This window comes from Aotus nancymaae, unplaced genomic scaffold (genome assembly GCF_030222135.1).
Source record: "Aotus nancymaae isolate 86718 unplaced genomic scaffold, 86718_ANA_hifiasm-v0.15.2.pri h1tg000020l, whole genome shotgun sequence".
Taxonomy (NCBI): Eukaryota; Metazoa; Chordata; class Mammalia; order Primates; family Aotidae; genus Aotus; species Aotus nancymaae.
Window position 1 is genome coordinate 28,060,897 of NW_026988432.1, and position 13,724 is coordinate 28,074,620.

The following is a 13,724-nucleotide window of genomic DNA, read 5'->3' on the forward strand; positions in this document are numbered from 1 at the left end:
AACACATTTCTTTCTTTTTTCTTTCTTTCTTTCTTTTTTTTTTTTTGAGATGGGAGTTTTGCTCTTAATGCCCAGGCTGGAATGCAGTGGCGTGACCTCTGCTCACTGCAACCTCTGCCTCCCCAGTTCAAGTGATTCTCCTGCCTCTGCCTCTCCTGCTACCATGTCCGGCTAATTTTTTAGATTTTTAGTAGAGGCGAGGTTTCACCATGTTAACCAGGCTGTTCTCAAACTCCTGACCTCAGGTGAGCCACCTGCCTCGGTCTCCCAAAGTGCTGGGATTATAGGCATGAGCTACCACACCTGGCCTTTTAAATATATTTCTATCAGTAATAACTCCTTAAGCTATCTGGTAGAATTTAAGTTTTCCAGTTCTAAGTCGTCACTAATTTGTTTAATGAACTTTCATTTAAGTAGGTGGTATTTTTCTTTGTTTTTCATATTTCATTTTGATAAACATATTTTAGTATTCTTTGGTGCTATTGCTCTTTTTGCTGTGTTATTCAGGTTTCTACTTCATTGATCTTAACATGTTCCGCATTCTAATCCTGTTTAAACTTTTGCAGTAACTGAAAATTTTTGGATGCCTTTATTCCTCTTTGTGCTTTCTATTCAGCTGAATCTTTTTCTTTTTGTTTGATCTAAGACTTGTTTCCAAAAGGGATTAGTGATCTTGAGAGGACAAAGTAACGCTTCATCATCAAAATATACTTAATAAAACAGGAATAAGTTATTTACTGTTAATATTTTGCTGAACATGCAAAGTTGGCCTTGAGAAAGGTAGGCACTAGAGACACAAGATCTAAGGTGTATTACTGTTCTGCTGGTAAAGTGATCATCAAACATCAAAAGGCATTTTTTCTTCCCTAAACTGTAACTTCTCTTCAGCTTTACAATCTGAGTATTTGTCTCCGTGTTATCACTAAACAGAAATGAATGTAATGGTCTAGAGTGTATCTTCAGAACACTGCTGGTAACTATTTCCATTGTACGCAAATAGATCTGTCATTTGATAGCAGATGGGAACTGGAAAATAGGGAAATAATGGGATAACTAACCCAAATACACGAGCTAATGATGGGAAGGAGTTTAATATTTTTGCTTGACTTAATTTTTATATTAAACATATTAATATTTTTCAGTAACCTGAAAATATTGAATATTTAGATTTGAGTTCTTAAATGTACAGATCATTTAGAAAAGAATAGTGTCTTAATCTTCCAAAGTGATTGTTACTCTTTTTTCCCTCCATTTCAGAGATATTACATATGAAATATCAGTAGAAGCTATATCAACAATGGTTGTTTTCCTTTCCTGCCAACTCTTCCACAAAGAAGTTTTGCGACAGAGCATCAGCCACAAGTATTTGATGCGAGGTCCATGGTATGTTTCTACTTTAAATATGTCTAGTTTTTTCATTGTATAAAACTGTATTTCTAGTCTTGTTTCTCACCTGAGTATTGTCCCGTATCTCCAACCAGGTATTTGCTCTAGTTGTTCTATAGTCTCTTTAAACCCAGCGCATAAGGAACCGCATTCTGCTTTCCTGTCAATCTACCCATCCTCTCTGTTCTTCCTGTCCCCCAGCTTCATTACCTTCTCCAGTGGTTGCTTCCTAAAACAAAAACTTTGAAATCATCTTTTTCTTTCTTCTCCTTCATTCACTATGTTTAAGCAGTTAAGTCATATTTGTTGTTCAAATTATTTTTGTGTCTTCCTCTTCTCACCAGTCCCTTTGAAACAACTGTGACCTATGCCCTGTCACCTTCTTTGGACTTCTCCAACATCCTCATCACTGACTCTTTCTACTTCGTTGAGCCTGCAAATATTTACTGTGTGCTAACCATGTGCCGGGCATGTTAGGCTATGGGGCTATGCTCTTGAGCAGAAGCTTACAATCTCCTAGGGTGTGGGGATATAAATGACTAGCACACATGCACATACCTGATTTTGTTTTAACATAATCTTCACACTTTAAAAATCTAAAACAAATCCAAATGAAGTACCTTTGAGGAAGTTCTCAGGTAGTGGGGAGCTTTGTCTTCTTCATGTTTTTTTGCTACCCTGATTATTCCTGTGACATGTATGTTCTTTGAACATATTTGAAATTCACTGATAAGAGGGAAAGGACCTGGGCTTTGGAGACAGAGGATTGCATCGGAACGGTCTCTGACTGTGGTTTGAAGTAGTGCTGGCATTGTGGGACTGTGTGCATCTTTGCTAAAACAAGATTATGAACTTCATTCCTTATAGTGCCAGAAGTATTCAAGTTGCTTTTTAAAAATAGGCATAGAGAGTGTTAGTGTTCTTATTTTCTATGGAAGGTTTTTATAGTATCACTATGGTGCCAAATATTTAAGCCATAATATGTTCTTTACTGATTTTTGTGGTTCATCTTGGAAACCATATTTCAAAAGCTCAATAGTACATTAAAGAATCTGTTAAAAAGTTTACTTTAGATTGCAAGAATTAGTTCAATACCAATTGAATAATTGAATAATTTCATACTTAAAAAGTATAGTCTTTTCGTTATTTTAAAATAATTGCTTTTTTCTACTGGTTCTATATTACTACTTCCCTTCAATTGCCAGGTAATGTGTTATGCACCAATTTCATAATAGCTCACAGTGTTATATAGAAGACAGATAAAGTAACCGAAGCTCAAGAGTTCAAGTGGGCTGGGCATGGTGGCTCATGTCTGTAATCCCAGCACTTTGGGAGGCTGAGGCAGGAGGATCGTTTGAGTTTAGGAGTTTGAGACCAGCCTGGGCAACATAGTGAGACCTTCTCTCTACCAGACCTTGTCTCTCCCCCCAGCAAAGAAAAAGTATTTAAGTAATTTGATCAATATCTTATGATGTGATAAGAGGAAAAGCCAGGATTAAGCCTCAAAATTGCTCTCTAAGCCCATGGTCTTACTATTATGTGACAGTGCTCAATTTCTGTGAGCTGTGCCAATAACCCTTTTATATTAATACATAGTGTTAATGGCAGAATTATTTCTGTGTTGTTATTCAGAATTAGATGACTCCTATAAATATAAGTTTGATTTTTTTCCTTTTTGTATAGTCTTCCATACACCAGCAAACTTGTGAAGACCTTATTGTATAACTTTATCAGACAAGAAAAGCCACCTCCTCCAGGAGCCCATGTTTTCCCTCAACAATCAGATGGGGGAGGACTGCTTTATGGACTTGCATCAGGAGTAGCAAGTAAGTTTTATCAGATTTTTTCAATTCTTTGGTGTACATAAATTTTGTTTATTTAGGCATAAGAAATTCTGTTTGCTTGACTGCAACTGTTAACAGTTACATTGAATTTGTGTAGCTGGTTAAATGTGAAAACAGAAAGTAATTAAAATATTAATCTTTCTGTTTTGTATAGTGATTTATGTTAAATATATGCCAATAATGAATCGATTACCTACAAAACATTGTTTTTCAGGAAGAATGTTTACACATAAATATGTATATTGCATGAATTCTAGCTATACAGTAAAAATAAGATTAAGCATTTGTAAACTTATAACACTACTTGTATTATAAGAGGAAATCTACTTTAGGTTTTTTCAGGGCATTTTTTGGTTAGGATTTTATGTGACTAATTAGGTGCAGTTTTCCTATTTAGTGATTTAATTCAGTGCTTTATTCAGTGACAACCGAATATTTTGCAGAATTTTGTAATAAGCTGTGAAGTGGCACAGACTTGAGTTTTGTCTGATTGGGTACAAATTTCCTAAGTGAAGAAAGCTCTTCCCTATCTTACAGTCAGTCCTCATTTCTGCTTCACTTCACAGTATTCAGACTACAGACACTGGAAGGAAGTACGAGAGTAGTTCTGGTGGAGGGCCTGGGCCATGTGAAGTTATAGAAATGAAACTTCCTAGAGTGGCACTTTGGCACTTGTGAGGTCTGCCTGGGAGCTCCTTACTCCTCCTAAACCTGCAGCATGTCCTCTCCTTAATCGCACAGGACAGAGTCAAATGGAGCAGATTTCCACAGCTGCATTATGGCTGTGGCATGCTCTATGCTCCAGCTGGACATCAGTTTGATGTGAAAAGGTAGCACCGTGGTAACTTACTATATAACCAGTGTTGGGAGCTTCTTTGAATTTAGAGACCTCTTTAAAAAGCAGTAGACTTGGTCTGTTAATGGAGAGAATTGATCAGCGAACCGGACTTTCTTAGATTTACCTTCCTTTGATTTCTTTTAATATTGGGAATTGAGTAACACTTGTGATCACTTCTGCCTTTGGTGCTGAGCAGCCTGCCAAGAGTGCCACACCTGCATAGGTTCTTTGAGTTACTCCTATCCAGTTTCCTCTTTATTTCAGGGGCTTTTTGTATCCCATGGGAAGGTTTAATTGCTCTGTTACTGTTTTCTTGTCTTTTTAAATCATTAAACTGTTGTAAGTATTTAAAAGCTAAATATTTTCCAATATTCCAATATGGTTAGAGGTTTTTTTTGAGGTTGGGGAGATAATCTAAGCTCATAAGTGCTTTCTTCAAAACAGTGGCAATACTTGGCTTTTTTTTTTTTTTAAAGTAAACCTAGATTTGTGTCTATTTTTTGGTTTTTCTTTCATTTATGTATCATATCAAAAGGAAGTCCAGTATTGTATGTGGTGTCATTAGTGTGCCAGATGCCAAAAAAATGTGAATTTAACTTTAGATCTTTTCCTAACTAGATATCAGGAATGAAGCCCCTTAATTTTCCTAGTTCTCAATTTCCTTGTCTATTTAATGAGAAGGTGGGTTGGGATGGTGATTTCTGAGATTATTACTGTGTAACTTTTTATGGTCTTTTTTTTTCATCATTTTAAAGTTTAATATTCAGTTAAGTGCATTAAAATAGATTTATGGCTTTTAGTGTGCTAAGACATTTTACATAGCTTTCTTCCTAAATCTTTATGAAACTATTCATATAAAAGTATAAATCAAGGCCAGATGCGGTGGCTCATGCCTGTAATCCCAGCACTTTAGGAGGCCGAGGGGTCTGGATCACGAGGTCAGTAGTTTGAGACCAGCCTGACCAACATGGTGAAGCCCCATCTATACTAAAAATAAAAAAAATTAGCCGGGCGTGGTGGCGGGCACTTGTAATCCCAGCTCCTCAGGAAGCTGAGGCAGAAGAATCACTTGAACCTAGGAGATGGAGGTTTTAGTGAGCCGAGATCACGCCACTGCACTCCAAGCCTGGTGACAGAGTGAGACTCTCTCTCAAAAAAAAAAGTATAAATCAAGATGGAATAATTGTGGATTCATTATTTCATGATATGTGTGACTCAAGGGATTATAAAAAACAACGAAATGACATTCTCCTAAAAAGTACAGCTATGTACTGTGGGCAAAATGAAATGTAAAAACAATCACAGTCATGTAATTTTAAGTTAATCCACATTCCAGGAAAGTCAGTCAGGTTGCCAGCATTTGACTTAAGTTGTATGATCACATTGATGATCTTTTGGTTGGTAGTTAAAGAATTCTCTTACTTTACTATTGGCTTGAGAAAATATGATTTGGAAGTTTCTCACTGAAAAAAGTTATATTCCGAAGCCAAATGTAAATTATAAACTCATTTGGATTATGTTCATTTTTGTTGGGATTGAAGTTTTCCTGGATATAGCAAACATTACTTTTCATAGCAGTGCGTGCATTGTATGTTTTGCTTACATTATTTCCTTTGAAAAAGAGTGCTTTATTGTTAAAAAAAAAAAAAAAAACAACTTACAATTCCAGAGTGAAATGTATGGGCACTGGCAGGGCAGGAGGAGAATCCCTGTACTGGAACTGGGGCTGGATGAGTAGTGAACTACTTGCTTGGACCCTCCTTGAGTCAGACAAGGCCTTCTGCAGTTGCTTCACATTTACTTTGACAGTTGTGGTTTTGGTTATCCCCCTCTGTGAAATATTCTGTTACTTTGTTGCATCCTGATGCTCTCCCTTTTCTTTCTTTTGAGACGGAGTTTTGCTCTTGTTACCCAGGCTGGAGTGCAATGGCGCAATCTCGGCTCACCGCAACCTCCGCCTCCTGGGTTCAGGCAATTCTCCTGCCTCAGCCTCCTGAGTAGCTGGAATTACAGGCACGCGCCACCGTGCCCAGCTAATTTTTTTGTATTTTTAGTAGAGACGGGGTTTCACCATGTTGACCAGGATGGTCTCGATCTCTTGATCTCGTGATGCACCCATCTCGGCCTCCCAAAGTGCTGGGATTACAGGCGTGAGCCACCACACCCGGCCGATGCTCTCCCTTTTCATGCCTTCGCTAGGATCCTCAGTAGCTTAGAGTCCTACTTACTCTTCTCTCCAGCTCTATTTTCTGCCCTTCCATCCATTAAAGACTGTCTTGAGTTTCCCCGTCTACATGAAGACTTCCTTTGCCCTCCTGGCTGGATGTGATCTTTTCCTGTGACGCTTTACCACTGTGCCACTCTACTTTGTAGTTACTTAGGTACATGCATCATTAGCCCCATGTTGGCTCCACATACAATAAAATGAGAACTAACGTTTATATGATAAGAGTTTACAGTGCCACTGTTTTAGCATTTCATTTATTCTCATAATAGGCTCATCTATCAGATAGATGATAGTTTTAATTTTTTAATGTGATAGATGAAGAGATTTTCCTAGCTAATATATTATTTTGTCTAAGATTACATAGGAAAGAGATGATGTTGGCTTGTTAACTTAAGCTCAGTTTGTGGGACCCCTGAGCCTTTGCTGTTTTTGCCTTTTGTTATTGTGATCAACCGAATCCTGAGGGCATAAGCTCCTTGACTTGTGTGGGTGTCCCCTGCAGTATCCAGCAGAGCACCACCTGACATCTGTGGACTGTAGTAAATCCTGGTGTGCAATTAAATGCCAAAAGCTAATAGTCAAGACAGAGGTGAACTCATTTGTAATAAAGATGTCTGGCATTTGCGGAATGCTTTCTGTTTGCCTGACACTGTGGTAGCTACTTTATGTATCTGATTTCATTTATTCTTTATTTTTAACATTTTATTACAGAAAATTGCAAAAATGTACAGAGTAAATACCAGGCGTGGTGGCTCACTCCTGTAATCCCAGTACTTTGGGAGGCCGAGGTGGGTGAATTGCTTGAGCTCAGGAGTTTGAGACTATCCTGGACAACATAGTGAGACACCACCTCCACAAAAAAGTACAAAAATTAGCTGGGCGTGGTGGTGCACGCCTATAGACCCAGCTACCTAGGAGTCTGAAGTAGGACGATCGCCTGAACCTGGGAGGTCAGTGAGCTATGATCACGCCACCATGCTGCAGCCTGAGTGACGAAACTCTGTCTCAAAAACAAAACAAAACCCCTAAAGATAAACAGAGTAGGGAAAATGGTAGCATGAACTCCCATCTACCTACAACCCCTGTTCAAGAATGATCAGCAATCTTTTTTTCCCCATGTATCTCCATTCTTCTACTTTAACTGTTTTTTATTCTGAAATAAGTTCACACTTTATAGAAAAGTCCCCAAAATAAAAAAAATCACAAAAACTACATGTAACCTTATGCAGATTGATTTATTAACATTTTATCCCAATTTGTATGTTGTTTTTTCTCCTCCTCTGTCATTCTGTACTTTCTTCTCTCTCTCTCTCTCTCTCTCTCTCTCACACACACACACACACACACAGTTTTTTTTAACCACTTAAGGTAAGTTACATGCATCTCTTTACTCCTAAATACTTCAGTGTGTATTTCCTGAAAGAGGGTATCGCTTATGCTACCACAGTATACTTACCAGCTTCAGTAAATTTAACATCCAACTCTAGCGTGGAATAAGTAAATTGGAAGTCTAACTTCCCTGATTCTGGACTCTGCATTTAAAAACCTTAATCAAAATGCACAGTAACTCTTTTGGTGCTAATATTCAGTTATTGGTGAAAATTTTTTCAGTTTTATCATCTAAGCCTTTTCTATAGCTATAGTTTTTATGTCCTATCTTCCTTTTTCAAACTTTATATTTAAAGGTATGGCTCTTAATGTAGGTCAGTGAGATTTAATTTTGTTAGGGGTGGTGTGGCCCATAATTACAGCCAAGATTTGCTCGTATTTTCAGCTCCAGATCATCATTGAACCTATATTTTGGGGCTTTTTGCTTTTATTCAGGACTGTGTCCTTGGTTCCATATTGAGAGAGGAGTAGCACATTTTAATTCTTGTGTGGAGAGCAGAGTGTTTCTGTAGATGTCACATGTAAAATAACAACAAAAGTGAATGTAACTAGGGATTTTTAAAATAGATTTCATTTCCAGGGAACCTGGTAAGGATTTGCTGTGGAGGCAGTAGCCTGGGTTTTCCAGGCAACAGACTTTAGAGTTAATGAAGAATAAGGATTCCTATAGTTTCCCCTGTGTTTTAGGACTTACCCTACAGGAATCTTTGTGAAACTGGAGCTAGTAGTCTCCCTGGTGGCTAGAGGTACCGGAGAGCCTCTTGGGGTTCAAATCCCCCCCAGTATCTCCAACCTGGATTATGCCCCAGGGACCTCTCAGAGGCTTTTTCTCATCTTCCACTCCTGGTCATCCTGGTGGCTAAGGGTAGGTTCTAGAGCCTGATAATCAGAATCAGAAGATTTGAGATAGTCACAGCTCAGCATGACCTTACCAAGTTCTCCAGTGTTTTAAATCTCATTATCTGATGTGTAATGCTGATAAATATAAGACCTTTTGAACAGAGTTATTGTGAGGAATAAGTGAGTTATTATATGCAAAATAGAAAATTATGCAACATCTGTTCTATGTTAATAACTGTTTTTGTTTTCTGCCCCAAAGCTCTGCTGGTGCTTATTAGTTGAAATAAAAATAATTAGAAAGAAAATAAATTTAATTATAACAACAGCTAATGATCAGAAAATCCTGGACAAATTTATGTAAGACAATTAAAAAATTTAAGAACTTTGGACCTTTTTGGTCTGCTCAAATTTGAAATTTATGTTAAAAATATTTGGAAAAACTGACAAAATTGAATGAATATGCCAGCTATATTTTTGCTTTTTCTCCAACTGGCTTTTCATTTTATGTGGTGCAAAATTTGGCCAATGACAGTTAAAAAAGGAAAATTTGATTGTTAAATAGATACTGCCCACAAGAGGTTTCTCCTTGCTTCCTAAATGAACTTGCCTCGACAACAATCACTATGGTACCATTTCTTACTAATTTATCTGAAAGGTTATTATATTTGCTTTTTTGACAGTTAGTTTATAAAATTAGCCAATTAAATATTTTAATAAATAAAATATTTGATGCGCACTCAGCCAGAATTATAATAAATATTTCTTTCTTTTTTTTTTTTTTTAATTGCATTTTAGGTTTTGGGGTACATGTGAAAATCATGCAAGGTTGTTGCATAGGTGCATACGTGGCAGTGTGATTTGCTGCCTTCCTCCCCTTCACCTATATCTGGAATTACTCCCCATGCTATCCCTCCCCAACTCCCAACACCCTCTCTGTCCCCCCAACTCCCCCCAAACAGACCCCAGTGTATAGTGCTCCCCTCCCTGTGTCCATGTGTTCTCATTGTTCAACACCCACCTATGAGTGAGAACATGTGGTGTTTGATTTTGTGTTCTTGTGTCAGTTTGCTGAGAATGATGGTTTCCAGGTTCATCCATGTCCCTACAAAGGACGCGAACTCATCGTTTTTGATGGCTGCATAATATTCCATGGTGTATATGTGCCACATTTCTCCTGTCCAGTCTATCACTGATGGGCATTTCGGTTGGTTCCAGGTCTTTGCTATTGTAAACTGTGCTGCAATGAACATTCGTGTGCATGTGTCCTTATAGTAGAACGATTTATAATCCTTTGGATATATACCCAGTAATGGGATTGCTGGGTCAAATGGAATTTCTATTTCTAGGTCCTTGAGGAATAGCCACACTGTTTTCCACAATGGTTAACCTAATTTACACTCCCACCAACAGTGTAAAAGTGTTCCTATTTCTCCACATCCTCTCCAGCATCTGTTGTCTCCAGATTTTTTAATGATCGCCATTCTAACTGGCGTGAGATGGTATCTCAATGTAGTTTTGATTTGCATTTCCCTAATGACCAGTGATGATGAGCATTTTTTCATATGCTTGTTGGCCTCATGTATGTCTTCTTTTGTAAAGTATCTGTTCATATCCTTCGCCCATTTTTGAATGGGCTTGTTTGCTTTTTTCTTGTAAATCTGTTTTAGCTCGTTGTAAATTCTGTATATCAGCCCTTTGTCAGACGGGTAGGCTGCAAAAATTTTTTCCCATTCTGTTGGTTGCCGATTCACTCTATTGACTGTTTCTTTTGCCGTGCAGAAGCTGTGGAGTTTGATCAGGTCCCATTTGTCTATTTTGGCTTTTGTTGCCAATGCTTTTGGTGTTTTGGTCATGAAGTCCTTGCCTACGCCTATGTCCTGAATGGTTTTGCCTAGGTTTCCTTCTAGGGTTTTTATGGTGTTAGGTCGTATGTTTAAGTCTTTAGTCCATCTGGAGTCAATTTTAGTGTAAGGTGTCAGGAAGGGGTCGAGTTTCTGCTTTCTGTATATGACTAGCCAGTTTTCCCAACACCACTTATTGAACAGGGATTCCTTTCCCCATTGCTTGTTTTTGTCGGATTTGTCATAGATCGGGTGGTTGTAGATATGTTGTGTTGCCTCCGACGCCTCTGTTCTGTTCCATTGGGTCTATATCTCTGTTTTGGTACCAGTACCATGCTGTTTTGATTACTGTAGCCTTGTAGTATAGTTTGATGTCCGGTAGTGTGATGCCTCCCGCTTTGTTCTTTTTGCTTAGAATTGACTTGGCTATGCGGGCTCTCTTTTGGTTCCATATGAAGTTTAAGGTGTTTTTTTCTAGTTCTGTGAAGAAGGTCATTGGTAGCTTGATGGGGATAGCGTTGAATCTGTATTACTTTGGGCAGTATGGCCATTTTCACGATATTGATTCTTCCTAACCATGAACATGGACTGTTTCTCCATCTGTTTGTGTCCTCTCTTATTTCGTTGAGCAGTGGTTTGTAGTTCTCCTTGAAGAGGTCCTTTATGTTCCTTGTTTGTTGTATTCCTAGGTATTTTATTCTCTTTGTAGCAATTGTGAATGGCAGTTCGTTCTTGATTTGGCTCTCTTTAAGTCTGTTATTGGTGTATAGAAATTCTTGTGATTTTTGCACATTAATTTTGTATCCTGAGACCTTGCTGAAGTTGCTTATCAGTTTCAGGAGATTTTGGGCTGCAATGATGGGGTCTTCTAGATATACAGTCATGTTGTCTGCAAATAGAGACAACTTGACTTCCTCCTTTCCTAATTGAATACCCTTTATTTCTTTTTCTTGCCTGATTGCTCTGGCTAGAACTTCCAGTACTATATTGAATAGGAGTGGTGAGAGAGGGCATCCTTGTCTAGTGCCAGATTTCAGAGGGAATGCTTCCAGTTTTTGCCCATGCAGTATGATATTGGCTGTTGGTTTGTCGTAAATAGCTTTTATTATTTTGAGATACGTTCCGTCGATACCTACTTTATTGAGAGTTTTTAGCATAAAGGGCTGTTGAATTTTGTCGAAGGCCTTTTCTGCATCAATTGAGATAATCATGTGGTTTTTGTCTTTGGTTCTGTTTATGTGGTGAATTACATTTATAGACTTGTGTATATTGAACCATCCTTGCATCCCCGGGATGAATTCTACTTGATCATGGTGGATAAGCTTTTTGATGTGTTGTTGTAATCGGTTTGCCAGTATTTTATTGAAGATTTTTGCATCTATGTTCATCATGGATATTGGCCTGTAGTTTTCTTTTCTTGTTGAATCTCTGCCGGGTTTTGGTATCAGGATGATGTTGGTCTCATAAAATGATTTGGGAAGGATTCCCTCTTTTTGGATTATTTGGCATAGTTTCAGAAGGAATGGTACCAGTTTCTCTTTGTATGTCTGGTAGAATTCGGCTGTGAACCCATCTGGACCTGGGCTTTTTTTGGGTGGTAGGCTCTTAATTGCTGCCTCGACTTCAGACCTTGTTATTGGTCTATTCAGGGTTTCAACTGCTTCCTGGTTTAGGCTTAGGAGGAGGCAACTGTTTAGGAATTTATCCATTTCTTCCAGGTTTCCTAGTTTATGTGCATAGAGTTGTTTGTAATAATCTCTGATGATGGTTTGAATTTCTGTGGAATCTGTGGTGATATCCCCTTTATCATTTTTTATTGCATCTATTTGGCTATTCTCTCTTTTCTTTTTTATTAATCTGGCTATTGGTCTATTTTGTTGATCTTTTCAAAAAACCAGCTCCTGGATTTATTGATTTTTTGAAGGGTTTTTCATGTCTCTATCTCCTTCAATTCTGCTTTGATCTTAGTTATTTCTTGTCTTCTGCTAGGTTTTGAGTTTTTTTGATCTTGCTCCTCTAGCTCTTTCAATTTTGATGATAGGGTGTCAATTTTAGATCTCTCCTTTCTTCTCATATGGGTGCTTATTGCTATATATTTTCCTCTAGAGAGTGCTTTAAATGTGTCCCAGAGATTCTGGTATGTGGTGTCTTCGTTCTCGTTGGTTTCAAAGAACATCTTTATTTCTGCCTTCATTTCATTATTTATCCAGTCAACAATCAGGAAAAAGTTGTTCATTTTCCATGAAGCTGTGTGGTTCTGGGTTGGTTTCTGAATTCTGAGTTCTAACTTGATTGCACTGTGGTCTGAGAGACTGTTTGTTATGGTTTCCATTCTTTTGCATTCGCTGAGGAGTGATTTACTTCCAATTATGTGGTCAATTTTAGAGTAGGTGTGATGTGGTGCTGAGAAGAATGTATATTCTGTGGATTTGGGGTGGAGAGTTCTGTAAATGTCTATTAGGTTTGCTTGTTCCAGGTCTGAGTTCAAGTCCTGGATGTCCTTGTTAATTTTCTGTCTCGTTGATCTGTCTAATATTGACAATGGTGTGTTGAAGTCTCCCACTATTATTGTGTGAGAGTGTAAGTCTCTTTGTAAGTTTTTAAGAACTTGCCTTATGTATCTGGGTGCTCCTGTATTAGGTGCATATATATTTAGGATCGTTAGCTCTTCTGGTTGCATTGATCCTTTTACCATTATGTCATGTCCTTCTTTGTCTCTTTTGATCTTTGTTGCTTTAAAGTCTATTTTATCAGAGATGAGAATTGCAACTCCTGCTTTTTTTTGCTCTCCATTTGCTTGGTAAATCTTCCTCCATCCCTTTATTTTGAGCCTTTGTGTATCGTTGCATGTGAGATGGGTTTCCTGGATACAGTACACTGATGGGTTTTGGCTTTTTATCCAATTTGCCAGTCTGTATCTTTTGACTGGGGCCTTTAGTCCATTTACGTTTAGGGTTAATATTGTTATGTGTGAATTTGATCCTGCCATTTTGATGCTAGACGGCTGTTTTGCCTGTTGGTTGATGCAGATTCTTCATTGTGTTGATGCTGTTTACCATTTCGTGTGTTTTTGGAGTGGCTGGTACTGGTTGTTCTTTTCTATGTGTAGTGCCTCCTTCCTGAGCTCTTTTATAGCCGGTCTGGTGGTGATGAAATCTCTGAGTACTTGCTTGTTGACAAAGGATTTTATTTTTCCTTCACTTATGAAGCTTAGTTTGGCTGGATATGAAATTCTGGGTTGAAAGTTCTTTTCTTTAAGGATGTTGAATATCGGCCCCCACTCTCTTCTGGCCTGTAGGGTTTCTGCTGAGAGATCTGCTGTGAGTCTGATGGGCTTCCCTTTGTGGGTAACCCGATTT

The 13,724-nt window shown here is 38.1% G+C and overlaps 1 protein-coding gene across 8 annotated transcripts in view; it reads left to right on the plus strand.

Moving 5' to 3' along the window:
- The window catches only part of DYM (dymeclin), a 432,063-nt gene that overhangs the window by 130,785 nt on the left and 287,554 nt on the right, over nt 1-13,724 (plus strand). For all 8 annotated transcript variants that reach the window (XM_064379196.1, XM_012440797.3, XM_064379199.1 and 5 more), the window contains exons 7-8: nt 1,258-1,383; nt 3,070-3,212. In XM_064379196.1, coding sequence (XP_064235266.1) covers nt 1,258-1,383; nt 3,070-3,212 — 269 coding nt within the window. The remainder of the gene's footprint in view (nt 1-1,257; nt 1,384-3,069; nt 3,213-13,724) is intronic.